Genomic DNA, 17828 nt, shown 5'->3' with positions numbered 1-17828 from the left:
GAGGAGAATGCTGAATGTGGTTTTTTTATTTTTGTTTTTCATTTTTTTTAGAGACAGGGTCTCACTCTGTCACCCACTGTATTGCAGTGGCACCATCTTGGGTTACTGCAACCTCCGCCTCCCAGGCTCAAGGGATCCTCCTGCCTCACCCTCCTAAGTAGCTGGGACTGTAGACATGTGCCACCATACCCAGCTAATTTTTTATTTTTAGTAGAGATGGGGTTTTGCCATGTTGCCCAGGCTGGTCTCGAACTCCTGGGCTCAAGTGAACCACCTGCCTCGGCCTCCCAAAGTGCTGGGATTACAGGCATGAGCTGTCATGCCCGGCCCTTGAATTTAGTTTTGAATGTGTTGAACTTGAGTTGTTTGTGATTAATATCTTGAAATATGAATTTAAAGGAGGGACAGAGGTCACTGGCATATGGGTGATTATTAAAACTATGGGAGATGAGTGACATAACATAAGGGTCTACCTTGGGCCTAGGTTTGAAACCTGGGGACATTAACCTTCAAAGAACAGGCAGAGGACGTAAAGGAAACCATCTGAGAGTTAGTAGGAGAAACAGGAGAGAGAAATATCACCAAAAAGAGGTATGGTGTCTGATGAAATAGAGATTATAGTAATCTGAGAACTGAAAAGTATCCATGGCTTGTTAATTAATGGGTATTTTGTGACCGTTTGGTATCCATAGAGTGGAGGTGGAAACCAGATAGCTGTGAATTTAGGGATAGTGATAAGGGAGGAAAAGAAGGCAATAAATGTAACTACTCTAACTACTCTTTTGAGAAATTTTAATGAGACAAGTTGGAAACTAGAGGAAGATAAAGGATCAATGGAAAAGTTTTGGAGGGTATATGATTTGGATAGGCTTAAGAGAAATAGCTATTAGAAAAGAAAAAAGGTTGAATATGAGGAGAGTGTAGAAAAGGTGGGTTCAAGTCCAAAGTTGATGAGACTGGCTTTGAACAGGAGGAGGGATGTGGATAGAAGTAAGTCTTTAAGATAGAGGAAATTGGGGTTCACCTGTAATCCCTGCACTTTGGGAGGCTGAGGCAGGAGGATCACTTGAGCCTAGGAGTTCAGGACCAGCCTGAGCAACATGGTGAGACCTCATCTCTACAAAGATTTAAAGAAAAATTAGCTGGGGATGCTGGCACATTCTTGTAGTCCAAGCTACTGGGGAGGCTGAGTCAGAAGGATCACTTGAGCCCAGGAGGTTGAGGCTGCAGTGAGCTATGTTCACACCACTGCATTCCAGCCTGTATAACAAAACAATACCCTGTCTCAAAATAAATAAATGAAAAGATAGGGAAAGTCACTCCAAATGACTTCCATGTTCTCTAAAGAAATAAAAAGGGTGTTTGTCACTGAAAGGAGGGTTAGATAGATGTTTTGAGGAGAATAGTGAAAGATTAGAATAGAATTGAGGAAAATGGGAGAGGTAGCTGACAAATTTGTTCCCCAACTGAGGGATTTTTCACCTGAACAGTATTTAAAGATATCACTGTTAGTGTGGATGCCATGAATGTGTTATATGAAAAAACGGAATGACTATATTTATCATAGAATATATTGATTTAGCACCTCTGTGTACAAAGCACTGTGCGCATATACTTCCTGAGAGATTCAGATGAGCACTGGTCTTCTTGTCCAAGGAGAGTATGAGCTAATGACTCAGGTCATGTGATTTGTCACAAACGCAAATGTTTATAAAAGATTAAAAATGGTAAATGACACATGAGTTTTATAAACATACTATAACAGTTTGAAAGAGATAGAGATTCCATCAAGTAGGGGGAAAATAAGAGGACTTTATGAAAAAGGCACAAAAAAGGGCTAGGTGTGAATTCTCTGTTGAAATAGTAATTATTGTGGATTTTTGATTTATTACACTATTTATTTTTCTGTAATACAATGATTGGCATAAAAGAGAAGAAGAGAAACAAAGAGATTAATGAAACAGTGAGTTCTCTCCTGTCCAAACAATGTTCTAAAGTTGACTATGTTTTTAGTAAGAATATAGAATTCAGTAATCATTTTCACAAATATTCCACAAATATGAACATCTCTGTTAGGTGCAAAAGATACGGAGATGACTAAGATACAGTTTCTGTCCTCAAAGAGTGCATACTCTAATAGAAGAAATAGAAGTAAAAAGAACTGTAGTTTTGTACAACAGGGGATATAAAGATGGTATATATGAGTAGAGATGTTTAGGGCACAATGGAAGGAAGCATGAATAAATGATTATGTTGATATGATAGCACATTTTTTTCCTTTTTCTTTTCTTTAGTTGGAGAACATCAATTAACAGGCCATAAAGTGGCAGTTAAAATCTTAAATAGACAGAAGATTCGCAGTTTAGATGTTGTTGGGAAAATAAAACGAGAAATTCAAAATCTAAAACTCTTTCGTCATCCTCATATTATCAAACTGTAAGTATTTTTATATCTAATAATACCAAAGAGACACCTGTCTTAAAATGTTTTTTAGGAATTTTATAATAATTGTTAATTGTTAACCTTTTACAAAGATTTTTTTTCATGTTCATATTCAGCAAGTGTTAATTCATTTAACCTTTACCAGTCCTTTTTTTTGCATACTCTTGGTTAGAATGAACAGACATTGTTTCTAAATTAGTACTCTTCTCAAGTGATGAATGAAGCCTTAGAAGTTGATTCTTATCCAACTTTAAATGTCATTCAGGGCTTTGACATTTCTAGATTCATTTTTATAATTTCTATCTAGTCAATTTTCACTAACATATCAGGGTATTTTTTTCTTTGGAAAGATAGAAAGTATATGTCAAAGATTATTTCACATAGTATGTTACTTGTAGGACTGAAAGTAGTACTATAACCATAAAGCTTTTAGGAAGGCAAATGTGTTTTTTTTCCCCTTGGAATAAATTATAAACTTAAAAGTTAGGTAAATATTGAGATAAATAAGACAATTAATTGAAAGATTATTTTAAAATTGACTAGACCCTAGAAAATTTAAATATTCATTGTGCAATAATGTGTTTCTTTCAATCATTTAAAGTTGCAGTTTAATATTTGTTGGGAAAATGTAACGTGCTAGACACTGAAAATTGTCTTATTTATCTTTAAGCTTGGATACAGTTTTATAAAATAAGTATTGCTCTTACTTATTGAGTACCTAATAGTGGTCAGGAACTATACCAAGCATTTTTTTTTGTCAAGGTTCTGCTGAATGTGTGAAGCATTTTACATATTTAATTTAATATTATCTTCATGATCAGTGTCTAAAGTAGGCTTACTTTATAGACAAGGAAACTGCATTATCTAAAAAGTAATAGCAGCTTATCCAAGGCCACACAGCTAGTAAGTCACAGAGCTGGTAGTTGAGGTCAAACCGGATTCCAAATGCCATGCTGTTAATGCTCCAGCACTCCAGTTTTTCTTGAAACTGAGAGGTATATAAATTCCTTTTAAAGAAAAAATAAAGTTATAGATCCCTCATTTTGACTTAATTATTTTTAATATACCATTACTTAAGAAACAAAGCCCTATGTATAAACTTTATATGCATATAGTTCAAATACAACTATGAAGCCAAAAGAAATTCACAATTTAAATACAAAAAAAATGGAATCAATGGAATTCAAAGCAGTATAAATAGTATAATGTGACAAATAATAGTGTTTTATAACAACCAAATCATTGTTAGAGAGTTTAATAGTGGAAACAGTAGGAGGAGATCAAATACTAAATTTATATTGTGAGTCAAATAAGATTAGTACAGAGAAAGCGTGTTCATATAAATATACTATTAAAAAAGCAGTATTAATAACTCTGAGATGTATTTTGCTAGTTCATTAAAATCAGGCATTATATTTAGGCTGACCTTGGTCAGTGAGCAGTCTTTGAATGTCAGCATTAATGGGAACAACTTGATAACCCTGTGGAGTTATGTTGTTTACTTGATGAAAAGAGTAGCATACAAGTGTGGTAAGCAGAGTAATACCCGCCCCCCCATGTCTATTTCCTAATTGCCAGAATTTGTGAATATGTTAGGTTGCATGCCCAGGAGGTTGAGGCTGCTAACCAGCTGACCTTAAACTCGGGAGATTATCCTGAATCATGTAGGTGGGCCAAATATTAACACAGTGGTTCTTAAAAGTAGAGGAGAAGAGTAGAAGAAAAGAGTCAGAGAAAAAGGTCTGAACATGGAAACAACATCAGAATGATAAAATGTGAGAAGGACTCAACTAGCCGTTGCTGCCTTTGAAGATGGAGAAAAGGGAGCATGAGTCAATGAATGCAGGCAGTCTCTACAAGCTGGGAAATACAAAGAAATTCTGCCCCAGAGCCTTCAGAAGGCAACACAGCTCTGCTGACACCTTGATTTTAGCCCACTGAGACATATGTCAAGCTTTTAAGATAAAGAACTGTAAGATAATACATTTGTGTTGTTTTAAGCCACTGAGTTTGAAGTACGGCAGCAATGGGAAGCTAATACAGCATCATTCTTGAAATCCTTAAATAAATGGCTGGTCCAATTATTGTTGAGATTTGGAACATTCATTTAGTCTTTACTGCTGTACTTATTGTTAGTGAACTATGGCTAATCGGTATTTTTAATGAAGGAACCCATGCAGTGCATCTTACTGGCAGCAAGAGTATACCACTGACTGTTCAGAGCAGGCTTTTATGGGATTGGTGTGGATGACCGGTGACGACTGAGTTCTCACATCACTACTAGGAAAACTTCATTCTTAGAGTAAGCTTCAATGTCATATGATCTTCACTTGAAGTTCACTTAGTCATAAACATAAACAAAAAAATGAGGTCCCTGAAATTGCATGGCAGTATTTGATTATAAGGTTATCATCTAGGACCTATGTATTAGATGGTCCGGAGTATGTATATAGAGGTTTTTAAAAGATTATCATAAGAATTAAAATTCCACCCATGAGCTTGGTGATTCACCTCTCCTATCCTTTGTTTCTTTAACTTTAAAATGGGACACCTCATTTGAGGATTAAATGTGTTGGCACTAGTATAATGCCTAGTGTTTGATGAGCATTGGCCCAGAGCAGGAATTAGCAACTTATAAACTAATTCCAGTCCTCTTTCATTATTCCAAATGATTTTCACTTAACTGAAACAGTCTCTGACTTCAACTCTGTATTATTAATGACTTTGTTCTAGTTACTGGGTAACATCTAAGCTAAATCTCTTTGCTCTTCCCCACCGAGTGTCCACTTCCTATGAGAAGAGAAAGCTTAAATGGCCAGACTAAAAGTGTCATATGCTAGAATGAAAGTGGAGAAGGGAAAGATCTTTCCATATTTGCCTTATACCTTGACCTCATCACTTTTACAATGCCAACACTGAAAGACTTTGAGGAAATTTTACCCATTTGGGTATGAGTCCTACTATCTGTACAGTTCCCAGTTCCTAAAAACACAAATCAGATTTTATCAATAAGCAGTTGCAATTGTCATAATTGTCATGAGGATTCTAAGGCTTCTTTTCCTTTTTTTATTTTTATTTTTATTTTTTTATTTTTAACAGAGCCGAGCTCTGTTGCCCAGGCTGGAGTGCAGTGGTGCAATCTTGGCTCACTGCAACCTTCGCCTCCCGGATTCAAATGATTCTCGTGCCTCAGCCTTCTAAGTAGCTGAGACTATAGGCGTGTGCCACCACACCCTGCTAATTTTGTATTTTTTGTAGAGACAGGCTTTCCGCCATTTTGCCAGGCTGGTCTCGACCTCCTAAGCTCAAAACCATCAACCTGTCGCAGCCTCCCAAAGTGCTGAGATTACAGGCTTGAACCACTGCACCCAGGCCCGAAGACTTATTTTTGATGTCATATTTATCAGTGTTTTCTTGCCTCCATTTCTATATTTACTTTCAATCATTTTATTTTTGTTTGACTGTCTCATTCTGATATAGGATTATTTAATTATTTGCTATTTTCTGAAGGAATTATAGAAGATTGTCAGAGTTGGTCAGAAAGTAATTGGCAGAGGTGAATTTGCGGTTTAAAACTTTTGGCTTCCAGCCTTGAGATTAATTCATTCAGCTACATTGCCTCTTTAATTGTAGATCTGATCTTAAAACAAAAACCAAACAAACACAAAAAACATTCGTGTATTTTTGCTACGGAACAAGCTTATTGACATTGTCTCTAACAGTGTTAGTGATTTAAACAGAGAGAGCAACCTTATCCTTTCAGTGGTTTTCTTTTGTGTAGCCTTGGACTAACTGTCAGGAATAGTTTCCTTATTGCAAAAATGGGACTCTAGAATTAGCAAGAAAGTTTGAGCACTGAATGCCAAGAATGGAGGATATTTATTGCATGATTTCTTTATTAACCCAAATTGAAAAAAAATTACAAATGAATAACCTAAAACCCACTGGTAGAAAATTAAAAGGCACAAATAGGATTTAAAGAGAAATCCAAACGTTCCCATGAAGTAGAATTTGTTGAATTTATTTTTGTCTTTGTTTTTCTTTCCTCCATAGTTCTTAATGCAACTTGATTTTACTTGGTCAAAAGATGCTTGTTAGTCTGGTAGAGATGATCTTGTCTAACTCTTTTTTTTTTTTTTTTTTTTTTTTTGGAGACAGAGTCTCGCTCTGTTGCCCAGGCTGGAGTGCAGTAGCATGATCTCGGCTCACTGCAATCTCTGCCTCCTGTGTTCAAGTGATTCTCCTGCCTCAGCCTCCTGAGTAGCTGGGACTACAGGCACACACCACCACACCCAGATAATTTTTGTATTTTTAGTAGAAACGGGGTTTCACCATGTTGATCAGGATGGCCTTGATCTCTTGACTTTGTGATCTGCCCACCCTGGCCTCCCAAAGTGCTGGGATTACGGACGTGAGCCACCATGCCCTGCCTAATTCTTTTTAGTCTGTCTTATTTAACCTGTGGCCTCCTTTTTAACATCATTAACCGCCAGCACCACCTTGAAATGTTATCTCTGGGTTTCCATGACACCTCAGGTTTCTGTTTTCTTTTTTTCATTCTTGTTTATTCTGAAAACTTTCTTTTATGGGCGCCTCTTTATCTTCCTGGCTGTTAAGTATTGATGCAGTCAAGTACACTGAGCTAGTGTAATTTTGTTAGTGAACCCTCTTTTGATGATTTCATCTACTACCATGGTGCCATTTGCCATCTCTATGCTGAAGATTTCCAAATCTTTATGATTTCTGGCCCTTTTGTTTCTCCAGATTTCTGAGCACATTTATCAAATTGTTTATCGGATGTTCACGTTCTAAAGTCACAGAGTCACCTGAAGCTAAACTTTTCTCTCTCTTCCAAATTTACTTCTCTATTTTTGAGGGGGTGGGAGAGTGGAGGGAGGTAAATGAAAATACCATTCATGCAGTTTCCCAAGCCCCAAACTTGGGCAAAATCTTTAATTTCTTCTTTTCCCTCATTTCTTACATACAATAAATCATTAAGGTCTGCACTTCTTTTTCCTAAGTGTCCTCTGAATTTATCCATTTTTTTTTGCTCTGTCAGGTTACCGTCTTGCTTGTTGTACTTCAGCTGTTTCCTCTGCTTGGAATACTTTATCCACATCTCCCTTTCCCTAGGCTGCCAATTCCAACTTGTCTTTTAAGTGCAATTATATTTGACCCTTGAACGGTATGGGTTTGAACCACACTGGTCTACTTATGCTTGGGTTTTATGCCGCCTTTGCTACCCTGAGACAGCAAGACCAACCCCTCCTCTTCCTCTTCCTCCTCAGTCTACTCAATATGAAGATGACAAGGATAAAGGCCTTGATGGTGATCCATTTCCACTTAATGAGTAGTTGGTATATTTTCTCTTCCTTATGATTTTCCTAATAACATTTTCTTGTCTCTAGCTTACTTTGCTGTAAGAATACAGTAAATAATACATTTAACATGCAAAATGTGTGTTAATTATTTCTGTTCTCTGTAAGGCTTCTGCTCAACAGTAGGCTATTAGTAGTTAAGTTTAGGGGTAGTCAAAAGTTAAACATGGATTTTTGACTGCACAGAGGTTGACACTCTAACCCCCACATTGTCTGAGAATCAACTGTACCCCTGAAAACCTACTTTACTCACTAAGACTAGGTTAGGCTCTAACTCTAACTCCTCTTTGCTCCCAAAGCACTCAATATTCACCTTTTCCAAAGCCCTTAAATTGTGTTGTAATTGCACATTTTCTTATTGGTATTTCCCACAAGACTGAAGTACTTAGGAGCAGGAATTATGGCTTTTTTTATTCAAAAAAATTTTTTTTATTATACTTTAAGTTCTAGGGTACATGTGCACAACGTGCAGGTTTGTTACATATGTATCCATGTGCCATGTTGGTGTGCCGCATCCACTAACTCGTCATTTACATTAGGTATATCTCCTAATGCTATCCATTAACTCATCATTACATTAGGTATATCTCCTAATGCTATCCCTCCCCGCTCCCGCCACCCCACGACAGGCCCTGGTGTGTGATGTTCCCCTTCCTGTGTCCAAGTGTTCTCATTGTTCAATTCCCACCTATGAGTGAGAACATGCAGTGTTTGGTTTTCTGTCCTTGCGGTAGTTTGCTGAGAATGATGGTTTCCAGCTTCATCCTTGTCCCTACAAAGGACATGAACTCCTTTTTTATGGCTGCATAGTGTTCCATGGTGTATATGTGCCACATTTTCTTAATCCAGTCTATCACTGATGGACATTTGGGTTGGTTCCAAGTCTTTGCTATTGTGAATAGTGCCACAATAAACATATGTGTGCATGTGTCTTTATAGCAGCATGATTTATAATCCTTTGGGTATATACCCAGTAATGGGATGGCTGGGTCAAATGGTACTTCTAGTTCTAGATCCTTGAGGAATCACCACACTGTGTTCCACAATGGTTGAACTAGTTTACAGTCCCACCAACAGTGTAAAAGTGTTCCTCACATCCTCTCCAGCACCTGTTGTTTCCTGGCTTTTTAATGATGGCCATTCTAACTGGTGTGAGATGGTATCTCATTGTGGTTTTGATTTGCATTTCTCTGATGGCGAGTGATGATGAGCATTTTTTCATGTGTCTGTTGCCTGCGTAAATGTCTTCTTTTGAGAAGTGTCTGTTCATATCCTTCACCCACTTTTTGATGGGGTTGTTTGATTTTTTTTTGTACATTTTTAAGTTCTTTGTAGATTCTGGATATTAGCCCTTTGTCAGATAGGTAGATTGCAAAAATTTTCTCCCATTCTGTAGGTTGCCTGTTCACTCTGATGGTAGTTTCTTTTGCTGTGCAGAAGCTCTTTAGTTTAATTAGATCCCACTTGTCAATTTTGGCTTTTGTTGCCATTGCTTTTGGTGTTTTAGACATGAAGACATTGCCCATGCCTGTGTCCTGAATGCTATTGCCTAGGTTTTCTTCTAGGGTTTTTATGGTTTTAGGTCTAACATTTAAGTCTTTAATCCATCTTGAATTAATTTTTGTATAAGGTGTAAGGAAGGGATCCAGTTTCAGCTTTCTACATATGGCTAGCCAGTTTTCCCAGCACTATTTATTAAATAGGGAATCCTTTCCCCATTTCTTGTTTTTGTCAGGTTTGTCAAAGATCAGATGGTTGTAGATGTGTAGTATTATTTCTGAGGCCTCTGCTCTGTTCCATTGGTCTATATCTCTGTTTTGGTACCAGTACCACGCTGTTTTGGTTACTGTAGCCTTGTAGTATAGTTTGAAGTCAGGTAGCGTGATGCCTCCAGCTTTGTTCTTTTGGCTTAGGCTTGTCTTGGCAATGCAGGCTCTTTTTTGGTTCCATATGACCTTTAAAGTTGTTTTTTCCGATTCTGTGAAGAAAGTTATTGGTAGTTTGATGGGGATGGCATTCAATCTATAATTACCTTGGGCAGTATGGCCATTTTCATGATATTGATTCTTCCTATCCATGGGCATGGAATGTTCTTCCATTTGTTTGTGTCCCCTTTTATTTCGTTTAGCAGTGGTTTGTAGTTCTCCTTGAAGCGGTCCTTCACATCCCTTGTAAGTTGGATTCCTAGGTATTTTATTCTCTTTGAAGCAATTGTGAATGGGATTTTTATTGAGCACCTACTATGGGTTGGGTGCTGTTCTAGGCATAGGCTATATAATCATGAAAGACAGAGTCTCTTTCTTGTGTTTTTTATGTTCTGGACAGTAAGTAAACAAATTAACAAGATCATTTTAGGCAAAGATAAGTGCTTTGAGAATGAAACATGGTGCTGTCACAGTATGACTAGGAAAGAAGAAGTGCTAATTTAGATTAGGTATGAGGAAGCCTCACTAAGAAGATAGGTTTGACCTAAGACCTAAAGGATGATAAAGATCTGGACATGTGAAAATCTGGGGACAGAGTGTTTTCAAAGCAAGGGGAAGAGCAACATCAAAGAGGTGAAGCAAACTTCAAGTGTTGTAGGCAAAGGAAGATTATGTACTCTCAGGAGTGGAGTGAGGAGAAGAGAAGTAGTTCAGGAATTCTAAGAGTAGATGGGGACCAGATAACAAAGGGATTTGAAGGCCTTGCTAAGAAATTTGATTGTGTTCTAAATGGGAACTTTTGGAGAGTTGGAGAAGTAACATGATATGAATATAGTATAGAATGGGTATGGTGGCAGAAGTAGAAGCAGACAGACCAGTTGGGAAGCTATTGCTATAGTCTACCTGGGAGGTTATGGTGGCTTTAACCAAAGTGATAATCTAGATTAGTGTTGGCTAATATAGTAGCCACTGGCCACATGTGGCTGTGTAAATTTAAATTAATTAAAATGAAAAATTTAGTTGTCTGGTCACGTTAGCCACATTTCAAGTACTTAATAGCCGCATATGTTTAGTGACCACTGTGTTGGACAGAGCAGATAAAAAACATTTCTATCATTGTAGGAAGTTCTGTTCAACAGTCCTGATCTAGATGGAGAGAAATGGATGGATTTGATATGTATTTTGGAGGGAGAACTAATGAATTACTGATGGGTTGGATAAGGAGGAGAAAGAAAGGATTTTTTTTTTTCTTAAGCAACTGGGATTTTGGGTTTTGGCTTGAGCAACTAGGTAGTCATAGTGGTGTCATCTTCTGAGATGGAAAGAATGGAAAAGAAACATTAGAGAGATGTGAACATTAAGGATACTGTTTTGGCCATGATAAGCTAAGAATCCATTAGACATGTAAATGGAGATATCATCTATCATCTTTATCTCTCCTGCAACTAGCACAGTAGTAGGTATTCAATAATTACTTGTAGCTCCATAAAGAGGTGACGTTTGAACAAGGCCCTGATGGCTCTAGGAGCCCAAGCAAGAACAAAACAATGAAAGTATAAGGAATATGGTGTATTGGGAACAAACAATCTGGTTTGTCTGGTGCACAGAGTATGTATAGGGAAGTGGAAAAATAAAGCCAGAAAGGCAGGTTGTTGGTTGATCCACTCATTCAACAGATGAGACCATTTAGGCACTAGGGATACAGCAACAGACAAAAAGGCAACAACAACAAAATCCTTGCTATTATAGAGATTGTATTAGTGTGTGGTGGAGGGGTGGTGGGGAAACAGACAATAAATCCCATATTATATGTCATATGTTAGACAGTGAAGAGGTGAGGGGATATGCCATGCAGACATCTGGTGGGGGGATGTTACACATAGAGGGAAGAGCAAATACAAAGGAAAGTAGAAATTCCTGCAGGTCAGAGATCAAGGGAGCAGAATGATCTAGGAGGATTGGAGTAAGAGATGAGGTCAGAGACATAAATGGCATTCTAGGCCATTGTCAGGGCCTTGGCTTTTACTCTTGTGTAAGATGGGAAGCCATTGGAAGGCTTTGATTAGAGGTATGATGTGATCTGACTTACGTTTAGACTGTAGGTGAGCAAGAGTTGAAGCAGGGAAACCAATTAGGAGTCAATTGCAGTGATCTGTAAAAGATGATGTTGGCTTGGAATAGAGCATAGTGTAGTAGTGTTTAGAATTAAGCATGTTTTGTATGTACTTTCAAGATAGAGTCAACAGCATTTGCTAACAGATAAAATGTGAGTTGTGAGAGGAAAGAAGTTAAGGATGACTCCAAGGCATCTGGCCTCGGCGAAAAAACAAGGATGGAGTTGCCAGTAACTGAAGTGGAGAAGATTGTAGGAGGAACAGGTTTGAGGTGGGATGTTAGGGGGGTGGTTTCAACAATTTAATTTTGGTTTTATGAAGTTGAAATGCTTATTAGGCATCCAAGTAGAGATGTAAGTAGGCTGTTGAATAAGTGAGTTCAGGGGAGAGGTGTAAGCTAGAGAGATAAATTTGGAAGCCATCAGCAGACAGACTGTATTTAAGATATTTAAAGCCCTAAGACTGGATGAAATCACCAAGATAAACAAGAAATCCAAGGACTGGGCTCTAGAACACTATGATGCTAACATGTCTGAAAAATGAGGAGGAACCAGTAAAAGAGAATGAAAATGATCAGTGAGGTGGGAGGAAAATTAGGGGAATCGGGTATCTTGAAGCGAAGAGAAGAAAGTGTTTCAGGAAAGATCACCAACTGTCCTTTTTACTGGTGAATATGAGTAAGATGATAACAGAATTGACTGTTAGGTTTGGCAACGTGGAGGTTGCTGTTGTCTTTGAAAAGAACCAATTTATTGGAATGATGAGGGCAAAAACCTGATGTAAAGGGTTTAAGAGGGAATATGAGATAAAAAAGGGGAGATAGTAACTATAGGCAGGAGAGGAGAGACATAGGACTGGTAACCAGAAGGGAATGTGGAGTCTGAACAAGGTTAGCTTTTTAAAATCGGAGATATTATAGAATGTTGGTATGCCAAAAGGAGTGATTCAGTCAAGAGGAAGGAATTGATACAGAAGAAAGAGGGGCTAATTATAGAAGCCAAGTCCCTTCATAGGTGTGGGAGATAATCCAGTGCATGATTGGAGGAGTTAGTCTTTGAAAGTATATGACCATGGAGTGGTTGGCTGTGTGTGGTGGAAGAAAAGATAATTAGAAATGAGGCATTCAAAGAACTTAAAGGCCATATGTTAAGATATTTTAAGCCTTAAGACTGGATGCGGTTACCAAAGATATGAGTACAGATAAACAAGAAGTCCAAGGACTGAGCTCTAGAGCACTATGATGTTAACATGTCTGTTTATATCACAGATTATCTGTAAAGATATCACTTACACCTAAAACAGTGATAGTAGTAGCAATGGGGAAAAAGACATTAATTCAGAATGAGAAGGAGTTAGTAAGAAGATTGATTGATGACTATAATGTGAAAAGGTATTAGGAGGTATTATCTGATGGCCTGCACTTCAAAGACAATGAGATTTTTGAGGGAGGAAGTTTTGGGTAAGAATTTCTTTTAGATCAGAGTTCATTCATTACTAGACTATGCAAATTTGCCAGCATTTAAAATTTCATTAAATTAATGTGAATTAATGCATCTAGGCTTTGATCAACAGTGGCTTCCAATGTATCAGAAAAAGAGATACATTATATGCCTTTGGCTAGAGGTACACTACACTACCTAGTCTTTCAAATGAAAACAAAAATTGCAAAAATGAAATAAATCTGATCACCTATCTAGATTTAAGACTGGGTTAGAAATTGTGCATTATGTTGCTATAAAGGATGGAACAACAAAATTCATACTGTGGAATCCTCTTTAACACAAACTAACTGGTTTCTTCAACAAAAGAATGCAAGAAAAAAAACAACAGAGATGGAGGAGCAACCTGTAAATTAGAAGAGACATAAGAGACAAATGAACCAATTACAATATATTGGTTGTGTTTGTATCAATAAATCTTCTGAGTGGATATTTGATGACATTCATGGTTTTTTAAATTTATGCATGATAATAATATTTTGCATATTGTGCATACACACATATATTTTTAAGTTATCCTTTAGAGATATGTACAGATTTATTTACAAAGGAAGTGAAATCCAAATTCAATGTGAAATGATGACTGAAAACATATACTTTTACAAAGTTAATAACCAAGACATTAATTACCTTAGACTCTAGAATGTTATAGAAAGTTTGACTTATTCTATATGTCCATACATAAATAAGAGAAGCACTGTCAACTCAATAAACATGGGCAAAAGACACAGCATTTTCTATGAAGAAATGTATATGGTGTTTTGCAACTGTTGGAGAATATATAAATCCACCAGTTTTCTAAAGATTTTAGCATTGCCAAACTTTCCTTGGAGAACTGTCTTTGGCATTATCTTTTCAATTGGAACATACACAATAACTATGACTCAACGGTTACACTCATCAGTGTATATCAAGGAGAAAATCTTGCCATGTAGAAGAATGTTCATATTAGTCCATTTTTACATTACTATAAAGGAATACTGAAGGCTGGGTAATTTATAAAGAAAAGAGGTTTAATTGGCCCACAGTTCTGCAGGCTGTACAGGAAACATGGTGCTGGCTTTTACTTCTAGTAAGGGTCTCAGGATGCTTACAATCATGACAGAAGGCAACTGGGAGCCAGGTTGTCACATGGTGAGAGGGGAAGCAAGAGAGGAAGGAGGAGGAGCCAGCCTCCTTTAAACAACCAGCTGTCTCATGAACTGAGCAAGAATTCACTTATTACTGAGGCAATGGTGCTAAACCATTCATGAGGGATGGATCTACCCCCATGATCCAATCACCTCCCACCAATGTGATTGGGAATCACATTTCAACATGAGATTTGGAGGGGATGAACATACAAACCGTATTAATGTTCACAGCAGCAAATAATAGCAACATTGTAGAAACAACCTAAATACTCTTTTTTTTTTTTTTGAGACGGAGTTTCACTCTTGTTGCCCAGGCTGGAGTGCAATGGCGCGATCTCAGCTCACCGCAACCTCCGCCTCCCAGGTTCTAGCGATTCTCCTGCCTCAGCCTCCCTAGTAGCTGGGATTACAGGCATGTGCCACCACGCCTGGCTAATTTTTTATTTTTAGTAGAGACGGGGTTTCTCCATGTTGGTCAGGCTGGTCTCAAACTCCTGACCTCAGGTGATTTGCCTGTTTCGGCCTCCCAAAGTGCTGGGATTAGAGGCATGAGCCACCGCGCCTGGCCAAAACTCTTTAGTGGTAGAGTAGATGAATAAATACAATAGGATATTATAACAATGGTCAAGTCAAATAACTATAGCAAACACTACAATAGGAATGAATCTCAATAAAATAACTACTAGAATATTACGTAGAGCGTGATACCTAGTTTTTAAAGCAAAGAACAGTTTAACATATATATGAATTTGAATTATTCATATATATGAAATATACATATGTAGAGAGAGGGGATATACACACATGCATATGTACATATATAAACTGTATAAAAGAGGTGGAAAGGAAGGGATAAACAGGGTGTTCAAGATGACAGCTGCGTTGGGTGAGAAGCAATGGGATGGGGAAGGCGGATCCCTGAATTAATTAGTTGGAAGCTGTTGTCAAGGTCTTGGCCTTTTGTCTTAGGGATGGGTTTGTAGGTATTACATTATTAAAAATAGTAATTAAATTAAAGGTCATTCATGGACTGCTGAAGACAAGTGTCATCAACTAAGCATGATTGCTACATTTCTATGTAACTGAGTTCTAACTAAAGAAAAATCTTATGTGTATGTAGCTACATAAATAATACTCTAAAATCTCAATAGATTTGACCTCCAAAAAGGTGTACTCATGAATGTTGATTTTCGGCTAACTTTGGAAAGATTTCTATTTTTTAAATTTTTATATACTATTTTATGTGGCTATTTCCTAAAAATGCATATGACTTGGTCAACTGGAAAATGCTTAGGATTTTTCTGGATTATTAATTTTATTTTTACCAATTAGAACTGCTATTTCTGAAAAATTTTAAAAATACATTAATTTCTCTGCTGTACTAAGAAAATAATACTGACAAGTATGAGTGATTCATGATTGAATTTTTTGTAATGCTTCAATATACTTGTATTTTAGAGAGCACAAGAGATTTGACTTACTCAGGCCAGGCTTAGAGTGTAGTCCTGGAATTTGCTTTTTCCACTAAATCCTTAATGTAAAACTGTCTTTTTAAGACTTCTTCCTTCTGAAATTTGTTTCCCTTTGTCCCTACCCCATTGTGGTTAGGGGTAGGGGACAAAGGGAAATTTTATTGGTTGAAGTTTTGCTGTAATTTTGCTATGACTTTTCAGTTTCAGATTACTCTGGTTTTGGCTCTAAGCACTCACATTATTTAAAAGTGCTAATTTATACATTTACTTAAATACCTACTTTGTTATAGGCACTTTACTAAATACGTATTCATTAATCAAATTATTGTAATAATAAAAACATGTAATTACAAACTGAGGTGCGTGGTCTGAAGCTCAGGAAAACGCATCTGTGAGTGCAAAAAGCCACCTCACCTGGACTTAGGAAGTGACTTTAAAGCTGAGATCTAAAGGATGATTAGGGCTCAGGTCATAGAATAGGATTCAGGTCAGTGAAAACAGCTTATACAAAGGAGCTGTAGCAGGAAGAGGTACAGCATGACTAACACTGAAAAATGTAGTATGACTCAGTGTCGTGACTCAAAGGTGAGACCAAACAACACAGATGGCAAGGGCCTGATTTATTCAGGACCTAAGAGCAATGGGAAACCTTTGAAGATTCTAAATGAGAGGCTACTGGAGATTATATTTGTGTTTGAAGAGAATCTATATTTAATGTCTGTCTTTCTGGCTAAACTCTAAGCTCCACGAGTAGAGGCACCAACTTTTGATCTCACCGAGTACAATACAAGTAGGTACTCAATAAATGTTGTGTCACCATTTAATAGCTTAGTGCCTGGCAGATAGTAAGTGCTTAGTAATGTTATGGTTTTCATTGCTCTAGACTGGCCTTTAGTGTAAGGCAGTGGCTGCTAAGGATTTAGAGGTTTCATTAAATAATTAATACCAAGAATATCTGTTGAAGACCTGTGATATACTCAGAAATGGCAGCTAAATTTATTTACTAGAATGTCATCATTTCTTTTCTTTTGTGCCCCATCTAGGATGTACAGAGCACAAAAGTGATTGAAAATTGTTACTAAATCAGACCCAACCTACATTGAGGTGCTACAGCAGATGCACCTGCCCTACAGTATTCAGTTTACGTGATCACTTTGGTGCTTGTAAAGATAGCTTTTATAAAACTATTTCTTCTAGAGTTCTCAGTATAATTACCTTTCCAAAGTTCATTTGAAATAGTCTCAATTTTTCTTCAGTCATATTCATTTATTTTATATAAATTAGGATACCTTGCCATGTTTCTTCCCAAAGACTAATGATTGCTATTCAGAATATTTATTCTGGCCGGGCTCGGTGGCTCATGCCTGTCATCCCAGCATTTTGGGAGGCCAAGGTGGGCAGATCACTTGAGGTCAGGAGTTCGAGACCAGCCTGGCCAACATGGTGAAACCCCCTCTCTACTAAAAATACAAAAATTAGCCGGGCATGGTGGTGCACGCCTGTAATCCCAGCTACTCGGGAGGTTGAGGCAGGAGAATTTCTTGAACCCAGGAGGTGGGGTGTGCAGTGAGCCGAGAGCATGGCCACTGCACTCCAGCCTGGGTGGCAGATCGAGGCTCTGTCTCAAACAAAAGAAAAAAAAAAAATAACGAATTTTAACGTCTCCAAAACTTGGTTTGGTAAAATTGTGTACAGGGGTGTAAGTTGTAGTTTTGGGGAAAAGTTTATTTGATCAAATAAAGCTAATTTTTTTTTCTTAGTTTTTAATGTGCCCAGCTTTGGATGCCTAGAAACACAGACACACACACACACACACACACACACACACTCTTAATTTTTCATGATGGGAATTGTTTAACATTTAC

The 17828-nt window shown here is 37.5% G+C and overlaps 1 protein-coding gene across 3 annotated transcripts in view; it reads left to right on the top strand.

Annotated features, from left to right (window-relative positions):
- PRKAA2 (protein kinase AMP-activated catalytic subunit alpha 2) overlaps window positions 1–17828 on the top strand; it is a 78491-nt gene that overhangs the window by 26139 nt on the left and 34524 nt on the right. For 2 of the 3 annotated variants that reach the window (XM_032137736.2, XM_058430723.1), the window contains exon 2: window positions 2295–2436. In XM_032137736.2, the coding sequence (XP_031993627.1) occupies window positions 2295–2436 (142 nt within the window). Of the gene's footprint in view, window positions 1–2294; window positions 2437–7700; window positions 7800–17828 lie in introns of those variants that run through there. The other variant, XM_058430722.1, reaches the window with a different exon arrangement.

Source organism: Hylobates moloch, unplaced genomic scaffold (assembly GCF_009828535.3).
Source record: "Hylobates moloch isolate HMO894 unplaced genomic scaffold, HMol_V3 SCAFFOLD_18, whole genome shotgun sequence".
NCBI classification, from domain to species: domain Eukaryota; kingdom Metazoa; phylum Chordata; class Mammalia; order Primates; family Hylobatidae; genus Hylobates; species Hylobates moloch.
The sequence above is the reverse complement of the archived record's forward strand: the minus strand, read 5'-3'. Positions and strand labels throughout refer to the sequence as shown.